This window comes from Festucalex cinctus, chromosome 5 (assembly GCF_051991245.1).
Source record: "Festucalex cinctus isolate MCC-2025b chromosome 5, RoL_Fcin_1.0, whole genome shotgun sequence".
In the NCBI taxonomy this organism is placed as follows: Eukaryota; Metazoa; Chordata; class Actinopteri; order Syngnathiformes; family Syngnathidae; genus Festucalex; species Festucalex cinctus.
Genome location: NC_135415.1, coordinates 13,404,622 through 13,428,064, shown reverse-complemented (window position 1 = coordinate 13,428,064; position 23,443 = coordinate 13,404,622). Strand labels below are relative to the sequence as shown.

At 40.0% G+C, this 23,443-nt stretch overlaps 2 protein-coding genes across 2 annotated transcripts; both read left to right on the top strand.

The window, feature by feature from the left end:
• Window positions 1-373: 373 nt before the first annotated feature.
• lox (lysyl oxidase) lies at window positions 374-6,821 on the top strand. Its single transcript, XM_077521791.1, has 7 exons — window positions 374-2,670; window positions 2,931-3,039; window positions 4,727-4,858; window positions 5,038-5,194; window positions 5,281-5,376; window positions 6,038-6,153; window positions 6,679-6,821. Exons 1-7 carry the CDS (start codon window positions 2,091-2,093, stop codon window positions 6,683-6,685), a joined length of 1,197 nt encoding a protein of 398 aa, XP_077377917.1. The 5' UTR covers window positions 374-2,090; the 3' UTR covers window positions 6,686-6,821.
• Window positions 6,822-7,670: 849 nt separating this feature from the next.
• On the top strand, window positions 7,671-19,688 carry sncaip (synuclein, alpha interacting protein). Its single transcript, XM_077521693.1, has 12 exons — window positions 7,671-7,805; window positions 9,618-9,698; window positions 9,873-9,945; window positions 10,055-10,333; window positions 11,355-11,605; window positions 12,583-12,799; window positions 13,651-13,943; window positions 14,834-15,013; window positions 15,095-15,208; window positions 15,276-15,401; window positions 17,378-17,547; window positions 17,625-19,688. Exons 2-12 carry the CDS (start codon window positions 9,642-9,644, stop codon window positions 18,427-18,429), a joined length of 2,565 nt encoding a protein of 854 aa, XP_077377819.1. The 5' UTR covers window positions 7,671-7,805; window positions 9,618-9,641; the 3' UTR covers window positions 18,430-19,688.
• The last annotated feature ends 3,755 nt before the right edge of the window (window positions 19,689-23,443 follow it).

Here is a 23,443-nt window from a genome sequence, read left to right as displayed (position 1 = left end):
TGCAAATCACCATAGGCAGGATAACAGAAATTAGCATAGATGTTAGGGTAACAACCAAACCTTCAAACATTTTATATTGAAACACCAAAATGTTGAACAAAGTGTCATTCCGTGAAAACAAAAAATATACTAGCTAATTGCTAACATATAAAACACAATAGAAGGGCTAATGGAAATTAGCATATGTGTGTTTTTAACACGTGGGCGGCTGTGTGTGCATTTCAGTTTTACAGTGTGCCAGTGGGTGGAAGAAAAGAAAGTGCCTCAATTTCATCTTTATTTTCAAAGCATCCTGTGTGCCCAGCGGTGGTGACGGTAGGGGTGCGAGGGGGTGGGAGGTTCTCCTCTATCCACCACAACCCCACATAAAAAAAAAAACAGCCTAAAAGAAAAGTTACTTGCCGACTTACCGGAGGATCAACTTACATCAGGCAGCTTCACATCCTTGCATTTTTCTGCTGCTGACGACCCGTCAATCATCTTCTCTCCTCGTACTCGCTACCTCATACCCCACGACAACAACACGGCTTCATTATCGTCACTCCTCACACACCAGGAGGAACACATAATTAATGCACAGTGTGTGGAAAGTTGTGAATAAAACCCGATTTCCCCCCCTTCATTTTTACTGCCGCCGCTCCTGCTGCTTGACGCTTTAGCTTCGTTCCAGCTTCAGTTAGCATCAGTGGCAGTTTGTGGCATTTGCAACATGTGCGACCTCACGGGGCATGTAGCAGATGAATTATTTTATACTGTTTGTTTCCATAATGGTCCAGAACAGTTCCACATATAACAAACCTAGCACTAACAGCGCAGTTGCGTCTGGAACAATTGCTTACTTAGTTATTATTATATCTTTTTTTCTCCTTTCTACCATCACAGCGAATAATTAGCTAGCTAGCTAAGCCTACACCCTGAAATTATGTCTACCCTAGATGCCACAATTTACAGAACAGCTCACTGTCGTTATATTTCCAAGCAAGTAGGTGAAACCGCCAGCTGGAAGGATGCCCATTAGCCTGTTAGCTCGCAAGCTAGTTGGTGGCTAGCATCTCTGATAGCGTCATCAAAAGCCTTGGCTAGCCTGTGATTTATTTTCCGTAACTCAATGTAGGATTTATAGACTTAAGAAAGTTGTTATATTAAGTAGTAAACATTTTGCTGGTATTAGTTGTATTTGATTGACAGTTGACTTTGGACATCTGTAAGGGGCCCTCTTTGCCTGTTAGCTCGCAAGCTAGCTTTTGGCTAGCACCTCTGGTTGCGCCATGAAACGCCCTGGATAGCCTGTGAATTTTTTATTTTTTTATTTTTTTAACTCAATGTAGGATTGTGTGGGCTTAACAAAGTTACTAGATGAAGTAGTAAAAAATTTTCTGGTATTGTATTTGTTTGACAATTGACCGTGGACGTCTGTTGGCCAGAAGGAGCCCTCGTTGCCTGTTAACTCGCAAGCTAGCTGATGGCTAGCACCTCTGGTCGCGCCATGAAAAGCCTCGGATAGCCTGTGATTTATTTTCGTAACTTAATGTAGGATTTTGTAGGCTTAAGAAAGTTGCAAAATGAAGTAGTAAACATTTTTCTGGTATTAGTTGTATTTGATTGACAGTTGACTGTGGACATCTGTCGTGCCAGAAGGAGCCCTTGTTGCCTGTTAGCTCGCAAGCTAGCTGGTGGCTAGCACCACTGGTAGCGTAATGAAAAAGCCTTGGCTAGCTTGTGATTTATTTTTGAAGCGCAATTTAGGTTTGTGTTGGGAAAACAGATAGATGAGGTAGTATCCATTTTTTCTGGTATTAGTGTTATTTGATTGGCAGTTGACAATAGCTTAATTTGACACACTTTACAGTTTTTTTTGTTTTTTTTAAGTCATTCAAATTTGGCAAGGTTGTTAACATTCTTCACTCTAGTGTGTTTACTTTAGAGGGACTTTTATAACTTTAAATTCACGAGTTGTGCATATTTGACTTCCTCACACCTCTGTTTTATCTTCAATTTAATTATTTAGGTGAAGTTATTTGTGATTGTTCTTGTCATGGAAGTCGAGCTAACTCCTCCCCTACAGTACGCACTCGCACACGCACACACACATGCTCCTCAGACCACTTGCGAGCTGCATACTCCAGCACAACTTGGCGAAAAACAAGTCGAGGATGGGGTATGTTCCGGCGCACGTCTTTGTGCTCTTCTGCTGTTCTCTACTGACAGGAAGTGGAAGCGGTGCTGAGCAGAAGCAGCAGGCGGGGGGGCTGACGCAGGGGTTGACTTGGCGCCACAACGGGCAAGTCTTCAGCATCCTGAGTCAGGGGTCCCGCTACCAGCCTCGCGCCCAGACCAGGAGCTCCTCCGGTAGCCGCGTGGTGCTTCTTAGCGGAGCTAACGAGACCTCCGCTGCGATCCGAGTCGCCCCAAGAGTACCCGCGGCCAATGGCGGCGCGCAGTTACGAGCTATAGCGCGTCAGAGACCTCCATCAAGATCAGACCCAGGAGCGGAACCAAGACCAAACCCAAGAGCAGATTCTGGAGATGACGGGATGGTCGGAGACGACCCATACAACCCGTACAAGGCGTCCAACTACTACCCGTACTATAACTACTACAACTCCTACTATAGACCCAGGGCTTGGACCCGACACTGGCATGGCTACGGAACCAGGTACCACCAGAATGGTGAGAAATGACTTTTGAATATAAAAACTAATCATTATGGCTTGAAAAAGTTGGACAAAATGACTATCCTTCCCGGGAAAAGACCTCCAGTCCACTAGGGGGCAGAGTGCAGCTGGTATAGTCATGAACCTGCACATTAGAATATATTTATGTGCTTCTCATAATTTTGGAGCAAATGTTCCCCTGAGTGGCTTTGAGCACTCCCACTGTTTGTGTGTCATTGCGTGATGATGTCACGGTGATGATGTCACCGCACGCAGGTCTTCCTGATCTGGTTCCTGATGCGTACCACATCCAAGTGGGTGCATACATCCACAGAATTCCCATGTACAACCTACGCTGTGCGGCTGAGGAGAACTGCCTCGCCACGTGAGACACCATGACACAAAACACTTTAAACCAGTATAAAGGTGCTTTCATCCGCAACTTAATCCAGTCCGAATCTGTTTTAATACACTCCAAAACTATCATTCCCTTTAATCTCAATTCAAACCCACTAAATCTGCTTTAAATTAAAATTGACACCTATCCAGTACAAATTTGGCTAAATCCAGACAAGTGTACTTTAATTCATCCATTAAATCTATGTAATCCTCTCTAACTCATTTTTAGTCAGTTTAAAGAAATTTAATCCAGTTTGGATCTACTTCAATCCTGTCTAAAACTACTTGAATTCATATAATCCCAATTCCAACCCCAAATCTACTTCAATCCAGTCTGAATTTGGTTAAATCCTAATCTAGTTTAATTCAGTCTAAATCTGTTTAATGTTGGATGAATCTACTTCAGTCCAATCTAAATCAGTTTAATCCAGTCTGAATATGATTTAATTCAATCTAAAGCTATTTTATTCGTCTAAATACCAGTGCTAACTGAATAAATCTACTTTAAATCTACTTCATTCCACTCCAAATCAAGTTAAATCTCTTGAAATAACTTTTTTGTTTTTTTATCTGAATACACTTCAATCCCGTTTTCATTAATTCCAGTCTAAATATGGTTCATGTGGTTTTCTTCCTTTTTTTTATTCACATGAATTAGGTGTAAATCAATTTCACACAGTCTAAACCCACTTTTATCCATCCTAAATATATGTTTTAAATCTATTTTAATTCTATTGAATACAGTCCAAATCAGTGTAATCTGGTATAAATCCAGTTTTATCCATTCTAAATCACTTTAATCTGGTATAAATCCATGTTACAGTATATCAGTCTAAATCTATGTACTTCAATTTTAAATGTAATTTGATCCAGTCTAAATGTAGATTAATCACCTTTATTCTACTCTTAAAATCTTCTTCAATTCACTTGGACTCATTCATCTGAATCCAGTCTAAACCTACTTTAATTGTATGAATACCAGTTCCAAATGAATAAATCTACTTTAAATCTAAATCTACTTCAATTCTCTCTAAATCAAGTTAAATCTCTTGAAATCTCACTTGTTTATCTGAATCCACTTCAATCCTGTTTTCATTCATTCCAGTCTAAATCTGGTTAATTTGGTTTTCTTCTTCTTCTTTTTTTAAATTCAATTTAATTAAGTGTAAATCAATTTCACACAGTCTAAACCCACTTTTATCCATCCTAAATATATGTTCTAAATCTATTTTAATTCTATTTAATCCAGTCCAAATCAGTGTAATCTGGTATAAATTTGTGTTTGATCCATTCTAAATCACTTTAATCTTGTATAAATCCACTTTATGTCTGTCTAAATTGACTGCAATGTTGTTTAAATGTACTTGAATCTAGTCTAAATGTAGATTAATCCACTTTATCAGACTAAAATTTACTTGAATTCACATGGACTCACTTTCATCTGAATCCAGTCAAAACCTACTTCAGTACACCTCAATCTAGGCCAAATTGACTTTAGTCCATTTTAATCCACTATCAGTCCAATTGCAATCTAGTTTAATATAATCTATTCTCATCTAACTTAATTAACATGAGTCGAGTACCCAGTAGTGATTACGACTTCTATGGTACGTTGTACTCGTTAGCTAGAATGTGGAATGCCAAGATAACGGCTATCTTGTCTTGTTGTTGAGTTCTGCGAGGTCTGCTGGAGATTACGACATGAGAGTTCTGCTGAGGTTCCCTCAGCGTGTGAAGAACCAGGGAACCGCCGACTTTCTGCCGAGCAAAGCGCCGTACTCCTGGGAGTGGCACAGCTGTCACAAGTAAGAAACAGGGGGATGTCGGTAATATTTGTCAACCATGGGTCTGTGAAGCCCTCTCGGACTCTTCATTTAAATCTAATGTTGTACACTAGTATTACTAGTCTTGTCCAAATGTATCAAATCTGATCTACACATCCTCCACGCGTGCTGTGTTCTGATTGGCCGTGCGTCTCGTCAAGTCACTTTCACAGCATGGACGATTTCAGCCTGTACGAGTTGGCGGACGCCAAGACCGGCAAAGCGGTGGCGGAAGGACACAAGGCCAGTTTCTGTCTGGAGGACACTTCCTGTGAGGCGGGATACTACCGGAGATACGCCTGCACCTCGCACACGCAGGTCAACCTCGTCGTTTCGCCCCGTTACGTCGTCTTCTGGTTCGACGTAACGTCTGACATGCCATTCATACGTGTGTGCACGCTCAGGGTTTGAGTCCGGGCTGTTACGACACATACAACGCCGACATCGACTGTCAGTGGATCGACATCACCGACGTGGCTCCGGGCAAATACAAACTCAAGGTCACTAGCACAATTTATACCAGTAGAAGAACAGGTGCAATTTAATACAGTCTTGTCCAATTTAATCTGGTCTATATCACTTTGTACTCTAATCCAAATTAATCCAGTATAGTAGGGCTGGGAATCTTTGACTGTCTCACGATTCGATTCGATTACGATTTTTGGGTCTACGATTCGATTCAGAATCGATTTTCGATTCTCGATTCAAACGATTTTCGATTCAAAATTATTTGATTGACAAATGATTTCTGCTTCAATTTACAGATATGCACAACATTGTCATGATCTCTGTGTAATCTAGGGCAGTGTAGTTAATTTAGTCTAGGCCAGTATAAACTAGTGATAATAGTCTAAAATGGTTTAATCCAGTGTAGTCTGGTTTTGTTCAATGTTAACTAGCCTATTAGAGTTTCATCAGTCTAGTCCAATTTAATGTAATCTTAACTGTCAACGCAGTTTTATTTATGTAGCACTTTTAAAGACATCAGAACAATTAAAACATTGTTTTATGAATTTTAAATGAAGTTAAACAGTCTTAACTGTAAAAAGTAAAAGTCAGTCATATGAAGTACATCAATGTTATGATAGCTTTAGCGATTGACATTAGCAACATGCTACGATGGTTGAGTGTACTGTTTTTTTTTTTTTTTTTTGTTGTCAGGTGACCGTCAATCCCAAGAAGAAAATTCAGGAATCAAACTTTGCCAACAACGTGGTCCAATGTGACGTCCACTACACGGGAAACGCTGCCCACGTGTCGGCATGCAAGACCACAGCGTAAGAGAGGAATAGCACGTCATACAAATCATTTTTGATGTAATCAAAATCTACTGCAGGTCAATTTAATCTCTCGTAGTCTCATTTTATCTACTCTAGTGCAGTTTGATTTAGTCCAGTGACGTCAAAAATAAATGTAGTGTAGTCCGGTTTAATCTCGTCACGTTTAAACTAGTGTACTACAGTTTAATCTAGACTATACTGATATAAACTTGTCTAGTTTAGACACGTTTAATTAAATGAAGTCTAGACCATTGTAATCTAGTCTAGACCATATTACTCTAATGTAGTTTAGTATTATCTGGACAGTTCCAGTTCAATCTAAGTAGTTAAATCTAGGCTAGACCATTTTAATAGTAGTCCTTGGTCATTTTTTTTTTCATTTAATTTAATGTAGTCTAGTGCTGTTTAATCAGTTGTAGTCCAGTTTAATCTAATCTAGACAAATTTAATCTGGTGGAATTTGAAACATATACTGCCATACAAATGTAAAAATAAGTTAATCTTTTGTTGTTTGTCTTTCAGGAGCTGAGACTCAACCTGGGGCACAAAACATTTTTAAACATCGACAGTTGACTTGAAGGTTTCATATGAACAATACCAACATGTACTGTATTTTAACTGAATTTTAAATGCCACCATCAAATAAACTTGACGCCAATATTCATATTGGTTGCGTGAGGTCACCAAAAAATCGTCTGCTTTGCTCCTCGCGCCAGTGTTGTTCACATTGACCACCAGGGGGCGTTGCTGCAACGTGTTTGTCTGGTGTTTGTGTGTTGAAATGAGGGCAGAAAGCCTTTTCGACAGACAGGCTGTTATTATGTAGTCTAATTATAGTTTCATACACTTGCATAATTATACTTGCATAATTCTAAAAGTGTAATTATAATCGCGTAAACTAAGGACATGAAGTCAACTGTCATGTGACTCATGTCGCACCAAACAAGTCAAATTTCACATCATTCACATTAAACTATCGTATGCATTAAACGACACAACTCTACACTACTTAAATAAATGAGTCATATTTTTCCCGTATTTTAATTAGTTATTTTTATTCTTAAGGGAATAAACCCGTCTAACGGAACCTCTACGAAGATCGTCAATTCGGACGAAGCTCATCTCCTCGGACCAATCTGCTTACACTACAGTTGTAGCTTTAACATTAGTTAAAAAAAAAAAATCTTATTTTGGACCCAAAGAACTATATTCGATTATTATGTGATTTTTTAATTATTATTTTTTTAACTTGAATCGATACAAAACATTACTTTATTGTACTTCGTATATCGAACAACCACACCAAAACCACGACCAGTCACGTTCTCGTGCAAAGTTGCATCAAATCAAACTTTTTACGCCTTGTAAACATGTTTTGAGATACAAAGAGATGAATTTCATCATTCATCAAGTTCAATATTTAAAGGGCGCTTGGCAAGTGAAAGTGAGCGGCGTCAGGAAAAAAAAAAAGTGCAGAGTGAGCTATCGTTCTTCGGCGCCGCTCTATGAGGACATATGTCAAAGTCTTTGTGCTGCTAGCATCAACGAGCAAAAAAAAAAAAAAAAAAAAGGTGGGGGAAAAAACACAACATTTGCATTTGAACCTTCCCGTCAGCCGCTCTCCTCTCTGCAGTCCACCCGTCCGCCAGGTAATGTATACACTTTAGCACCTGCGCACGTTTAAAAAGTACTCCTTTTTTCCCCCCCGACTTCCACTTTCTCCTGTCGCCTCCTTTTCCAGCTGTCCGGCTGGCTGTTAGCTAGCAGGCTAATCCGTTAGAGTCCCTGGATGCTGATTAGCCTGCTAGCATTCGCCAATTAGCCTCAATCGAACCGATTATAGGAGCACAAGAAACTCACTTTTTAATCACACTAAATACTCAACGAAAAGCTATAAAGAAATGAAAAAATATATATACTCAAAATAGACTTGTAAATATAACTGTTTGCCTTTCAACGTGTTGCACGCGTCTTTCTCTTAAACTTGAATTCTGACCATTTATTTATGATATGCTGGAGAATAACGTATTTTTCTTTCAATTGCAGACTTTTGTCTGCGCTATATTATCAAGTATAATGTTTTCAGACTGCCCCTGAAGGCTACACGTCAAGTCCAGCGCTGCCTGCGGGGACGGATTCAACGTCCCTACAATTTTCCACTAAACAACTAAGAATTAAAAAAAAAATCTCTAAAACTTTAATTTATAGTTTTGTCTGAACTTTGATGTGTGTGCATAATGGAGGATAATGATGCCTTTCATTTGAAAGCTACAACCCTAACATTGATTTATGGACTTAGTCGTTGTTTGTGCGGTCCTGGAACAATACATTTAAAAAAAAAATGTGAACCTGAACGCAACATAACTTTTACTTTTGCATGCTAGCCAGGGGATTAGCAAATGGTGGCTCGTGATTAGCTGGGGCATGAGCTTGTTTATAGTGATTAGCATGTTGTGTAATATTGTTCTCATGTTGTACTCGTGTGACGTAATGTTACTGCGCTTTAATGAATGTCATGTTTCATTTTCGTTGGATGCTGTGGAGAGATAATGTGATGTTGAATTATGTTGTCGTGTATTAGTGTTAATTTTGTCTGCCATTTTTAAATTTAGTCTCAGCTTTAGTCCAATTTCAGTCACACTGGTTAGTTTTTTATCACAATTGGTCAACCTCATCCCGTTTTTATTTAGTCCATTTTAGTCGACTATAAATCTAGCATTTTAGTCCAAGAAAACGTAATTTTATTCCTCTAGTTATTGTCACCATTTTGCCCTTGTAATTTTTTTTGTCAGCAGATTTATTGAACCTTTTCGGGTCTAAAACTATTTCACATCAAATTTTCTCATCTTTTTGATGGAAAAACAACTTGACACACAATTAAAGTGGCTACTATGGCTCCATGCTATGAGCTAGTAAGTTAGCCAGCATTAATTAGCAGTCGCATTAACATTATTGTTGCAACGTTATAGCTGTTGGATTAATGTTAAATTATAACAATAATTTATTCTTTTTTTTTTTTTTTTTTAAACCTTTCACCGTGAATCCACCTCCTGTATGTCCCATATCTTTGTGCTGTGTGTCACATAACAGTCTCACAGACGTGACAGATTACCAGAGACAAGATTTTACAAAATCATATAATTTTCATCTCGTTTTTGTTCATGAACTAAATTGTCCATAGATTTTAGTCCAGTTTTTATTACATGAAGTACATTTACATCTTGTCTTCATTAGTCGCCGAAAATGCAGACTGATTTAGTCCCAGTTATTGTTTATTAATGAGAGTTTTAGTCTAGTCTAGTCTAGTTTTAGTCCGGTGAAAAATGTGTGTTGACGAAATTATTTTTGTTTAGTTTTTGTTGCAGAATTTACACTATCATGTAGGTGTTGTGAGGGTTGGGGTCAGGCTTGAATGAGTTCTAAACATATTGTTTGTTGTCATTTTGTCACATCTTGTGCAGGGTTGGAGGTGATGAGGTTTGAAGATGGAGGTTCCTGAGTATTTGGACTTGGATGAGATCGACTTCTCGGATGACGCTGTGGTCAGTTACACGCATGCACGCACCTGCTGTGTCCGATATTTGGCAGAATAAAATTAAGTAAAAAAAATACAAAATAAAATATATATATTTTTTTTTTGTAGATTTGGAAAGGGCAAATATTGGCTGATGAATCAGTTGGACCCTAAAACTTATCACCATGTTGTGTTGTTTCAGTATTCCGTCTCGTCTCTGAAGAACATTCCGGAACTTTCCAGACGGAGTGATGTTCAGGCGGACGAAAGAGCTGGTAACAAATGCTTAGTGTGTTAGCTAACGTGCACTATCTGGATTTAATTCCTTCCCACTTCATTCGCTCCTCCTCCTTCCTTCGCATTCTCGCTCTGGCTCCTCCTCAGCGCCGGCCATCAACTGGAGTCGCGGCGTGGCGTCCCATGTAGTGGGAATCAAACCCGCGGGCGGGACCGAGGCGCACGGCAAGTTCCGTCCTGTGAAGCGGGTTTCTCCTCTCAAGCATCACCCCGAGACCAGAGAGGAGCCTCCGGGCTGGGACGCCAAGGTCCAGGATCAAGACCAGGAGCGAGGAGCGGGGGACGCCAGGCCGGCATCGAAGGACCACAAAATACCTTCTAGCTCGGCAGGAGGGAAGATGGTGGATGGCGCTGGTGCGGGTTCGGGTCAGTGAAACAAAGAATTTAAAGGAATACTTGACTCATTGAGCCATTTTCAGTAGTAAAAAGTGAATATTTTTTTTTATTTTTCATGTACAATTTGTACCTTTTAAAAAGTAATTTTTCTACTTGCTGTCAACTGATGATGACATCACCAATGCTGAAGAAGTAGGTAACGGCCAATCATGGTTCAGTTTGCTGACCAACCCCAGAAAGTAGGTGAGCCATGATTGGTCGTTACCTACTTCCTCAGCACAGGTGATGTCATCATCAGTCGACAGTTGAAAAATGACTTTTTAAAGGTACCTATTAATTGTACATGGAGAATTAATGAAATTATCAAATTTATTCTGGACAAAATATTAACTTTTTCACTGCTGAAAATTGTTCAATGAGTCAAATATCCATTTTTGAACTTGTCCAAAAGAAATGTTCATTCAAACATGTCTAAAAAAATTGTGCTAGCTTAATGCTAACATGTAATGTGAAATGGCATAAATGGGCTAACAGATATTAGCATCAATGTTATGATAATAATAATACTATTTTTTTTAGGGGTGTAACAGTATCCAAACAGCACGATATGATATTGTCACGATACGATAATTATCACGATATGGTGAGGTTGGCGATACAAAAAAGGTAACAATATTGTTAAAAAAAAACAAAAACAAAAAACAACTATTTTAAACATAGAAGGGCCAAAACATGCCCTGTGAAAATTTAAGGTGAGGATGAAATAGAGATTCATGTAAAAAAAATCCAAAATATCCCTTTAATATCGCGATATCACGATAATTGCCGTTATCGTTACATCCCTACTATTTAAATAAACAGTACAACAAAACTCATGCTGCTAGCTTATGCTAATATAGAATACAAAATGCCATAAAGGAGCTAAAAAAATTGCATCAATGTTACAATAATAATAAGAAACCTTCAATGAACTACTACTTGAACACATATGAAGCAGCAACACATTCAAACGGAGCAGATATCGGGTAGCTAATTGTGCATGTGCCAGCAGGCGCTAGCCAGGGAGGCAACTCGGGTGTCCTGGGAGAACTGGAGCACTACGACTTGGACATGGACGAGATCCTGGACGTGCCGTTCATCAAGTCGTCAGGCCAGCAGACGTCGACGCTGCCAAGGGCCATCGACACCAAGCGGGAGCTGAGCGCGGGCAACGTGGGCGGTGCCACACTGGAGAGGCAACGGAGGCAAAGCAACAAGAGCAGCAACAAGGAAGACGACAATGGCAACAACACGTCAACACAGGTACGCACACTAGAATTGTGACGGTATATCGATATCGGGATAAATTGTGATACTTTGTCTCCCGATAGATTATTGATATAATATATCGATATTTGTAGTTAACGGCTCCATTGTTCATGACTTATTGAGCACTTACTTGGTGGGCCGCTAAGGGGAGCATCTCATAAGAGTGGCGGGGAAATGGACGGAAGTCGTCAGGCGAAGAAGACTCATGAGCTTAATTTTATTATTACTATTATTATTATTATTATTATTATTATTATTATTGTTATTGTTTTATTTTTTTAGTTATATTTTTATATATATTTTATATTATGTATTTGTATTTATTTATATTTTAATATAATGTTATTATTTTTCATTAATTTTTATATTTGTATTTATTATTTTTCTTTACTATTTTTTTTTAAATGATTTGATATTTATTTTAGTTATTTGTTTATCTTTTTCTTATTATTATTACTGTAATAATTATTATTATATTTATTTCTGTTTATGTATCTTTTTCTTCTTCTTCTTCTTCTTCTTCTTCTTATTATTATTATTATTATATACATTTTTTTATTATTTTTTAGTTTACATTTTTATATATTTTATATTTTATTATGTATTTGTATTACATTTGTATTTATTTATATTATTTTTGTTATAGTATTATGAATATTTTTATTAATGATTTATTTTGTATTATTTATTGATATTTATTTATATTATTAATAATAATAATAATAATGATGATGATAATAATAATATTTTGTTTGTGTTTATGATTAGTTTTGTCGTAGATTATCGTGGATTTATTACCTGAACAATATATCGATAATCGTTATCGTGAGCCTTGTATCGCATATCGTATCGTATCATGAGATACCCACAAGTTCCCACCCCTAATGTATACACTTTAGCAAAATAATCTTCTCTTTATCTTTTTTTTTTTTTTTGGTCCTCCATCTCAACTCCTCCTCCCCCTCCCTTAGATGTGTGTCCTGTCCCCGCTGAAGTGGTCGGACTTGAGGAAGTCCAAGTCCCTGGATCCGGACTTGCAGCAGCACCTTCCTCGCTCTCAGTCTTCGGGAGGTTTCCAGCATCATCTTCATCATCATCATCATCATCATCATCATCAGGAGCTGGGGCTCTCCTCGTCCTCCTCGCTGCTCAGCTGCTCCTCGTCACTCTCCTCCTTCCCTGAGGGAGGTAAGAGCCTCGTGCGGTCTCATGGTGGATTGTCAAGACACGCCCCTTTATTACAATAGCTTCAGTTGTCTGGCAAAAAAATGTAATAGAGCTTCAATAGCAGTAGATACAAAAAGATCTAGAATACCTAGCTCTCGAATATGTAAAAGGCTACGCGCAGACCTAGGACTGTATGTAACATACAAGATTGAGTGCTAGATCGAGATGAGAAAGCTCCAATATAAATATATAGCAATAGGATAGATACTGTGGAAGACAAAAAACTGCCAAATAAATAAATGACTAAATAAAAAAATAAATGACTAAAATTGAAAATAAAAATGGATATAAAAAATATAATTCAAAAATTATATCCACAAAAATAAATATACCGTAAATGGAAATAAAAAGAGCAATATATATATAGCGATATAACCCGAATTTCGACTTCAGTTGAGTTTAATAATAATAATAATAATAATAATAATAATAAATTTATTTTATTTATTTATTTTAGAGGTGGATGGATAAAAGGGGGGGAGGCTGATGTGGAAAAAAAAAAGAGGGCGAAAAAGCCAATGATACTCTCACAAGTGCGCTCGCACTAGCTAAGGGCTAAATAGCGACGAGAGGAAAACACTATATGGTGGACAAGGAACCAAAATGGTTGACAGGGCCAAAATGACAGACCGGGCGTAACTGTTGTAAAGTCGAAATGCCTGAGGTCGAATGCGCCTTTACTCGAGGACTCCCTCTAGTTGTTGAATAGAAGGATGGAGAATCGAAATATGGCTATAAAGACACTTTCTCTGCCATACAAGCTGACCTGCTAATAATCAATCCATTAATCGATATGTTCTTGATTAACCCAGACAAGCTGCTGTCAGCCAGGGTGTATCCGGAAGCACAGAACCACAACCAGAACCAGAGGCCCGGCCTGGAGCCTCCAGCAGGGGGCGCCGGCGTCTTGTTCCCCCTGCTGGCCAAGCAGGACGCTGCCAAGCCGTGGAGCCCTGCAGGAGGACAACATGGAGGAGCGTCAGGAGGAGGAGGAGGAGGAGCAGGAGCAGGAGCAAGGAGGGGAGGAGGAGCGGAGGTGGATGAGGAAACCAAAAAGAAGCACAACATCATCAACATCGTCAGGGAAGGTCAAATTTCGCTTCTGGTGAGAGACGCTCGCTCGTCTGGATTGATAACCGGCATGGCGCTGCGCCGCAGCTAGGGGGTGCCCTGTCAGACTTTTGTTGAGCCCACTGACCTCTATTTATGACTGGATAGCCGATAGCCCATACAGGCCAATGCAAACCGTTGAAGTCACAGGGCGGCCATCTTGTTACTCCCACCTTGCGAGCAGACTACTATATCTTTTGTTGAATTACAGTTATAATTATTTAATTTAAAAAATATATAGAGATCTGTAGTGGAGCCCCAGTTAAGCACCTCCATGTTTTATTTGACATTTTAAAATATTTTGTATTTATTAGTGTTGTTCCGATACCGTTTTTGGCCCCCGATTCCGATACCCAGCTTTGCAGTATCGGCCGATACGGATACCTAAGTTTTTTTTTTTTTTTCCTTAACATGAAAAAGCTGTCCTGCCATTGGTTCAGATCATTCAAGGGCCAATAGGATATCTTAGGTCGGTATGCAGTGAACATGTCACATATCAGTGAATGTTGTGCACGAGCAAGACACAAGATCCAAAATCCTATATTAGTGTTGGAATTAATGGTATCGGCATGTTACTTGTGAGTACTCACCGATACCGATACCAGTATCGGTTTAGTATCCATCCATCCATTTTCTTGACCGCTTATTCCTCACAAGGGTCGCGGGGGGTGCTGGCGCCTATCTCAGCTGGCTCTGGGCAGTAGGCGGGGGACACCCTGGACTGGTTGCCAGCCAATCGCAGCGGTTTAGTATTTATTAAATTAATTACAAAAATGGTAAGAAGTTCACAAGTCGCCATTCTGTTCCTGACTTTTTTTTTTCGTTTTAACTACTGTATTTTGTTGAATGTTCTGTGGCTAACACCTGTGACGTTTCCCCCGTCAGCCTCACCTGGCCGCCGACAACCTCTCGCTGATCCGCGACGAGGCGGGCAACAACCTCCTGCACGTGTCGGCGTCTCAGGGCCACGCCGAGTGCCTCCAGCATCTCACGTCGCTGATGGGGGAGGACGGACTGAACGAGCGCAACCAGCAGCAGCTCACGCCCGCCGGGCTCGCCGTCAAGGTCCGTCTGGGGCCCCCCCCGGGGCGGCCATCTTGTTTTGTTGTTTACAACTTGGTGTCGTGCTTGAATTGCGTGTTATAGAACGGCCATCTGGAGTGCGTGCGTTGGATGGTGAGCGAGACGGAAGCCATCGCCGAGTTGAGCTGCACCAGGGAACATCCGAGTTTGATACACTACGCCGCTCGCTACGGACAGGTGACGACACTTCCTGGAATTATACTTCCTGGGACCCTCCAAGCTTTATGTTTGTTTGTTTGTGTAGGAGAAGGTGTTGCTGTGGCTGCTTCAGTTTATGCAGGAACAGGCCATTTCTCTGGATGAGGTGGACCACAACGGCAACACGGGCGTACACGTGGCCGCACAGTACGGACACCTCACATGTATACAGGTACGCACGCGGATTCTAATTACGTGTATGCAGGTACGAGTACCGTATATATATTAGGGATAGTCCGATTCGGCATCAGCCTTTTTAGAAATCTGAAGGCCGATTAAAGCTGATATCTCACTAGCGGTAAATGCTTGCGAACGTGGCAAATTTAGGCTTTTCGTCTGGATTTCTAAGGCATTCACAGATAGTTTGTACTTTTTGCAAAAGAGTTTTGAACACATTCAGACAATTACAATTTATTTATTTATTTATTTTTTACACTGTCTGCGAAGATATTTTGGAACCTTTTACGAACCCTGACGAAAACGCCAAATTAACTACGTTCACGTGCATGTGTCGCTCAGTGGGATACAGGGAGTTTTTCATTTATGGATTTATTTACATTTCCGCTTTATTAAAAAAAACTTGATGACACTGGGAACTCCCTACACTTTTTATTAATAAATAAATAAATAAATAAATACAATTTAAATTAAATAATAAATAAATAAAATAAATTAATTTATTTATTTATTAAAATACAAATAAATACAATTAAGAAATTATGTCGAAATTTTGGAAAACTTTATTTACTGCAGATAACTTTAGGGAACTATTTACTTGGTAGTTTTTAACTCTTTTACTACCAAAATTTCTCCAAAAGCACCCCCAAGGGTGCCAGCCAGTTTCAAGCATTTTCACTCATCTTTCAAGGCAAACAGAATATTGTGTGCTATGACTACGTAAATATGGTGGGATACCATATGAAAAGATTGTATTGCATTCTCTCATTAGAACAAAAAGTATGATCCTTATTCCGTTCTTTAGTAATCACCATTTGAAAATAAGTTATGAGCCACACCAAGCTACAATGGGGAAAAAAATGAGAAAACCAGGTTTTTGTCAAAAGGTACATTTTCTGCACATAATTTTTGTTTAGTGATGCTCTGTGAATCAAGATTCAATGTGCAAACGCTTTGATCATTCACGACATCTGTAAAAACATATTTCCTAAGATTATCCATGTTTTCATATTATTTGATCCGTGGGTGCCCATTGAAAAGAGATACAACGCTGCCATCTGCTGGCCATAATTTTTAGTGGGTGTTTTTATTAAAAAAATAAAAATAAAAAATTAGCTCATTCATCAAACTAGAGATGCCCATTGGAAATGTTTTTTTAAAAACATAGTTGACGTCAATTAACGTGATCGGCGGTACTCGTTAGGATTTCCGTTAACGTTAATGGCAGGAAAATAGTTCATTTTACTTAACGCATGCTGATGACTCCGGAAGCTCCCTGCAATTTTTGGTAGAATTTTTAACCAAAGCAATTCATTATGTTTAAAATTAAAATAAAAAGTGTAAAAAAATGTTTTTAAAAAGTATAAAAAACATTTTGTATTATTGACAGCAACTGCTGCTAAGAAATGCATACTTAAGAACTGGAAAAGTGTTGATCCACCTAAAGAAAAACACTGGATTAATGAGCTTCTGTCTTATTGTACACCAGAAAAAAAAATATGTTCAGTTCAAGGAAAGATAATTTTTGTTTTTGTGGTATTTATTTACTTATTTATTATTTTTAATTTGTTTTTTTTTGTTTTTTGTTTTGGTTTTTTTTTCGTTTTTTTTTTTTTTTAGGTCCTTTTTTTGTGAATTGTTTTTTGTTTGTTATTGAAAACCTTGAAAATTATAAATAAAATATTGGGGGGAAAAATTAAAAGAAAAAGTACATTTTTTAAATTTTGACTAATATTTTCTCATTTACTGCAAATGAATATGGGCTTGAAATATCAGCCTTAACAAGCATTGGTCCGTGAATATGAGTATCCACAATAAATGTGACGGTTGCTGCCGCCACCTAGTGGCGGGTGACTGAAGCACACTCAAGGCAAGACTCCCCTGTGCATTGTGTAATGACTTATGTTTTTTGTTTTTTTTTGCAACGTACAGCCAAACGTGCTGACCTGATGTGTGTGCGTGTGTGCTTAGACGCTGGTGGAATACGGCTCAAACGTGACCGTGTCAAACCAGCAGGGCGAGCGACCCTCGCAGCTGGCCGAGCGACAAGGTCACAGCCCCTGCGCTCGCTACCTGGTCGTCGTGGAGACGTGCATGTCCTTGGCGTCGCAGGTCGTCAAGCTGACCAAGCAGCTCACCGAGTCAGTGCGGGGAAAAAAAAACATTTAACTCTCAAATCGTGAAGCTTATTGAGTAAATGTGCGTGCGTGTGTTGCAGGCAAGCAGCCGAGAAGGCAACGCTACAGAAGCAACTCCACAAACTTGACGCCGGCGTGGAGGCGTGGCCCGAGATGATGCTGAGCGTGGAGGGGACATCAGCGGACAGCGATTGGCTGGTGCGCCAGGAGGCGGGGCTACAGAAGGACGCCTGCGACCCCTCCAGGGGGGCGGGGGGTCCGCGGCGCAGTGGCGGCGCGCTGGCGTCGGCGGAGAAGCGCGAACAGAAACTGGCGCGTCTGAAGCAGATGATGCAACGCTCGCTCAGCGAATCGGATTCCGATGCCCCTCCCAAGCCCGATAGGCCGGCGCACCTGCCAATCAACGACGAGGAGCCCGCCTCCAAGCACCTGCACCTGGTGATGAAGAAGCACCTCCCCCCGCCGCCTGAGAGGAAGCTGATCTCCAAGCCCCTCAACGGCGCGGCCTTCGGCCCCCCGGAGGCGGCGGACTCGACGGGCGACGCCGACTCCGCCCCCGACTCTGCCCCCGACGCCGCCAGCCCGCCCAAGGCGGCGGCCACCAGCCCCAAGAGCGCTCTCAAGTCGCCGTCGTCGCGCAGGAAGACGGCGCACAGCCTCAAGCTCAGGGTCACCTTCAACGAGCACCTGCACCAGGAGGCGGAGCCGAGCAGGGCGCCTCCCGCCAGCAAGGAGACCACTACGAGCTCGGAGGCCAAGAGGCCCTTCGGGGCGCTCAGGTCCATTATGGAGACGCTCAGTGGAAACGCAAACAACAACAACAACAGCGCGCACAATACGACACACGGCCAGCACAAGAACAAGAACAGAAGCGGCAATGTGTGAACACGTTCTGTTGCCATGGCAACAACAATTTTTATAATCATATACTTTTATACATGTCACCCTTTTTTTAAACACAACTTTATTTAATGCAGGCGGTCTAGTTTGTCACTATTGCAAATTTGCAATGTAATTCATGTTGCCGTTTTAAAACTTATTTAAACCAGGCTGTCACCATTAGCAACAATCATCCTACTTTAATCACGATTATAAAAAAAACAACTTTATTTAAACCAGGCTGCCATTTAACATGACACTATTCACTTTAAAGCACAACTTTACTTAAACTGTTTCCATTGCAATACTCATCATGAGCTCACATTCTTTTGCTTTATTTAAACCAGGCTGCCATGACAACACTATTCCTGATGTCATTTTTATTAAAACCCTTCGGCGTTATTGTGACCGGTTTTCGGCTTTTGATGGTTCTGACCAAGTCATTTCAAAATAAGATAATGCCCAGGGGTTTTAAGTTGTTACATGACCGGCCACCGCCACTATTCATGAATTCAACTCACTTGTTTTTAAACAACTTTATTTAAAACAAGATGTTGCCGTAGCAAGAATGTCATTGTCACATTATTAAATTTTTTTTTAAAAAGATTTGCCTGTTGGCATGGCAACGCTTCGTGGCCAAGCAGTCAAGTGACCTGGCACTATGACATTGTTTTTATTGCACATTGGTGTCACTTTTTTATTTTTTATTTTTTTTTACACTTTGTCCAAGACATCACTTTTCAAACTGTGTTGGAAAAAAAAAAAGCCTTTCATGTTATGTCACATTTTTGGTATTTTAATTCTGCTTGACCTTTTGCTATGGTAACAACACTTTATTCATTACGTCACATTTTATACACCATAAAGTATTTTTTTTTCACACAACTTTATTTAAACAACTACCTGTGTCTTCATCCTGCGCCTCCTAGTGGACGCCAGACTCACTACACAGTACAATTGCTTCACAGTCGCGCCAGTCCGTTAGGGGGCAGCAGTTGAATGAATCCAAATTTTTCTCCCCCTAATGGCTCCGCTGACATCTGAGAAATCTGATTGGACGCTTGGAGACATGGGCCAATGAGTGCCGCTGATACTAATGGCTGGGTGGTGACATGACAAAAATGAACAGATGTCCTGAATGTGTTTTTAGTCAATTCATCAAAATGGCAAAAAAAAGGAAGAGGCAAATTAGCTGAAATAACGCAAATGAATTTTATCACTTCTTTTCTGACAAAAACAAAAAACACATTAAAGGTTTAATTATATTTCTCATGACTTGTGCTCTTTTATTTCAGACTGTTTGATGCCATGCTGGCAGCTAGCCACATTAGCATGTTACCTGTATCGGTGTTAGGCTGGTAAGTAACTTGTTGGCATTTCACTAGTGTGACTCATATTATGTAAATTAACATTTAATTATGACTGTAATATGTCCGCATATAATTTATCCCACAATTTCCCCAGTTTTCAGGCTCGCATTTATTTAGCCTTTGAGGCTGTTAATGTTTCAAACTTACATTAGTATGTAGCATTTAGCTAGTGGTGCTATTTAGCTTGTGTGACAAACTCCTAGCAATAGTTTATCTTTTCGTGTTAGCATTTAGTTTGTGGTACTCCCTTATTAGTATGTTAGTGTGTGTGTGGCTACCACTATTTAGCTTATATTAGCAATTTGCTAGTTTTACTAGGCAAAGTATGGCCCAGGGGCCACATCTGGCCCAGCCACAGTCTCTGATCTGTCCAGTCCCTCAGAATGACTATGAAGTCAAAGTAAAATGAAAACTATGTGTTGCTCTTATTTTAAAAGTTGTCTTTTTTTCTTTCTTTTTTTTATAAACACGTGTAGACGCCAGTACAAGCAAGCTAATGAGCAAGACTTATCTATATATTCCCACTTTATCTATTTGTGAGTCCTGACTAGGAACAGCTAATTTGAGTTAGCGGTCAGAGCACAAAATTATTGTGATAATTTTTAAAGTGTAAACATCATTTTAATGGACTCTAATATATAAAAAATAAAATAAAATAATAGGTCAGCATGCTAGCCAATTTCTCATGTCCCTTCACAAAATTCATTGAACACCCCTGTTGTAGGTGGAATTAATTAGCATGTAGCATTTATGTGACTCCCAGTGCCTAGCTTATTTTAGCACATAGCAATTTTTACTGTTTAGCTCTTTAGCATGTGACCTGGAAATGGTCCTGAGCAACAGCTGTTTTCCTATTGTTTGCAATTGTTAGCTGAATCGTCGTAGCTGAACTGTTTAGGTTAGCTTGTAGCAGTTATGTGACTCCCAGTGCCTATAGCTTATTTTAGCGCATACTGCATAGCATCTTTGACTGTTTAGCTCATTAGCACGTGACCTTGAATTGGTCCCGAGCAACACCTGTTTTCCTATTGTTTGTTTAGCTTGCTAATGTTTAGCTCGTGTTTAGGTTAGAATTTAGCCAGTGTAACTGCCAGTTTTAGTTCCTGCTAGCGTGTAGCCTTTAACTGGATACATGGTCTCTTAAGTGCTGTCCAATCGATGAGGTTGAATTTATCACTTTGACTTGAGCGCCTTTGTGCCCCCACAGGTGTCGATGTCGAAAACTAGCATCTTGTTTTTGTCCCCTCCTGCTAAAGCTCGTTTGGCTAATTGTCACGTTTTATATTCGCGCGTGATGGAGGGCGCCATTAGGCTGGCACCCATTAGGGCCCTGTGGGAGTTGGGGGGCCAGTCAGGGGCCAGCATCAAAGGCCAATTTGCCAGGCAGACATCATCAATTGAGCCAGCTAAGTGGACCTTTTTGACGTCTTTTAAACAAGCGCAGCTTGGCGAATCAATCTCACTAGCTCGCGGCTTAGCAAACGTCTCGGTGGACTTTTCAAAGATTTGTGACGGCGAAAACATTTTTCACTTTGAACACAAAAAAAAGATTCGAGTTCAGTTTTCACTTTATGATCCAGCAGTGGGGCACTAGGTTGATAATCGTTGGCCAGCGGCTAAAAGATGACAACGATGACTCATCACCACACGACCGCAACGTCAATAAAAAGCCTCGCCCAGCATGCTAATGTGGCTAGTTGCTAGACTGGAAACGTGTTACAAACATTAAAATGTGACAAGTTGCTAGCTTGGGAACAAAAACAACATGCTAATGTGGCTAGTTGCTAGACGAGAAATGTGTTACAAACATTATATTGTGACAAGTTGTCAGCTTGGGAACAAAACAACATGCTAATGTGGCTAGTTGCTAGACTAGAAACGTGTTACAATGTGACAAGTTGTCAGCCTGGGAACAAAACAACATGCTAATGTGGCTAGTTGCTAGACTAGAAACGTATTAAAAACATTATAATGTGACAAGTTGCCAGCTTGGGAACAAAACAACATGCTAATGTGGCTAACTGCTATGCAGACAGCATGATATGCTAACAATGCCAAGCAAGGAGTTTACAAAGTTCGCTGCACGGTTTTCGTTTTATGTACAAGGTTTTAAAAAAAATCTTTTCAATATTTTTAGCATATTTTTGAACAATATGACATTTTTAATGAACATTAAAAAAGGAAATGTTAAATGGTACCAGACATATTTTTAACAAGAAAAAAAGCTTAAATACAAAAAAAAAACATTTTTAAATAATTTAAAATTTGGCACAATTTTTTAAAATTGTAATATATATATCGCTATTACATTACAAGATGTTAATTTTTCTTAATTAGAAAAGTTGAAAATTTCAATTGATTTTTCTTTTCAATACATTTTGAATGTAGATTACAAGATTACCGTACACACTAAAAACAAATCAAATACATTTAAGAGGTTAACATTTAGTGAATGGATTTCAGCATGTTTTGTGGTCACAAAATGAGCTGGCCCTCCACCTCTTTCCTTCCATTTTGTGTGTTGGAAAAAATGGGGACATCACAACGCTACTTACACTGCTAACTACATATGCTAAGCGCAACGGGGGTTAACTCAAGCGCTAAATTGCAACTTGTTTTTTGGACAACACTTGACGTTTTGAAGTCGGGCGGCGACTGGAATGCTGTTAATTGGTTGAGGGTTCAGTGAGGAGGCGGGACTTAGGTTGACAGGCGGGTGAGGAAGGGGGCAAGACAGGATGGTGGTGTGGTGGGGGGGAATATATAGATTTTCCCTTCTGTTTTTTTTTTTTTTGTGTTTATGTGCTGCTGTTAGCCAGTCAATCACATTTAATTGACAGCTCTGCGCTGGGGGGCCAAGCTGGGATGACAGGACTTTAATGCCAGAAGGGGGGTGCGAACTGAGCGGGAAGGGGGTGTTCCCCGCCGCCGTCAACAGCATTAATTGATGTAACCTCGGCCATGATGGATGCTAATCAAAACAACCTTTCAGAAAAAGTCGTTAACGAAACGCAAAATGGCTGCCGGATACCAGCAGGGGGCGGCATCCAAGCGTCTTCTTGTTGCCGGGCGTTAGCCTTTGGGGATGGGGTCTGTGGGTTGTCGCGTCACGCGGTCGATTGCGGTTGACGGCGAGCATGAGAACACCTTGTTAGCGTGTTTGTTCGCCCGCTCCCGCAGGACGCCGCTAAGCTACGCTAAGATACACTCATTCTCGGCACATCGACCCCCGCAACTGAGACGACGTTAAGCTAGTGGAAAATGTCAGAAGGGCTACATATTTTTTTAAATGAATTTTTGTGGCTATGTTAGCGTACGGTGCGAATGTTTAGCAACACAAATCAAACATGAAAACGTTTGGCAAAATGCTAATATTGGCTACACAATGGGAGTGGAGTCTGTGGCTAAATGCAAAGATAATCTTAACATTGGGAGTCCCTGGCTAAATGCAAAGATAAGTTAAAAGTGGGCCATATTGGTATGAATATAAAACACTGGGTTTCCCTGCTAAAATGTTAACATAAGCTAAATATCTGGGAGCCACAAGCTAAATGCTAAAACAAGTTTTAACACTTGTAATGACATAGGGTAGATAATAGATGCTAACAAAAGAAAAACATGTCAGCCACACAAGCTAAAAGTTAATAGAA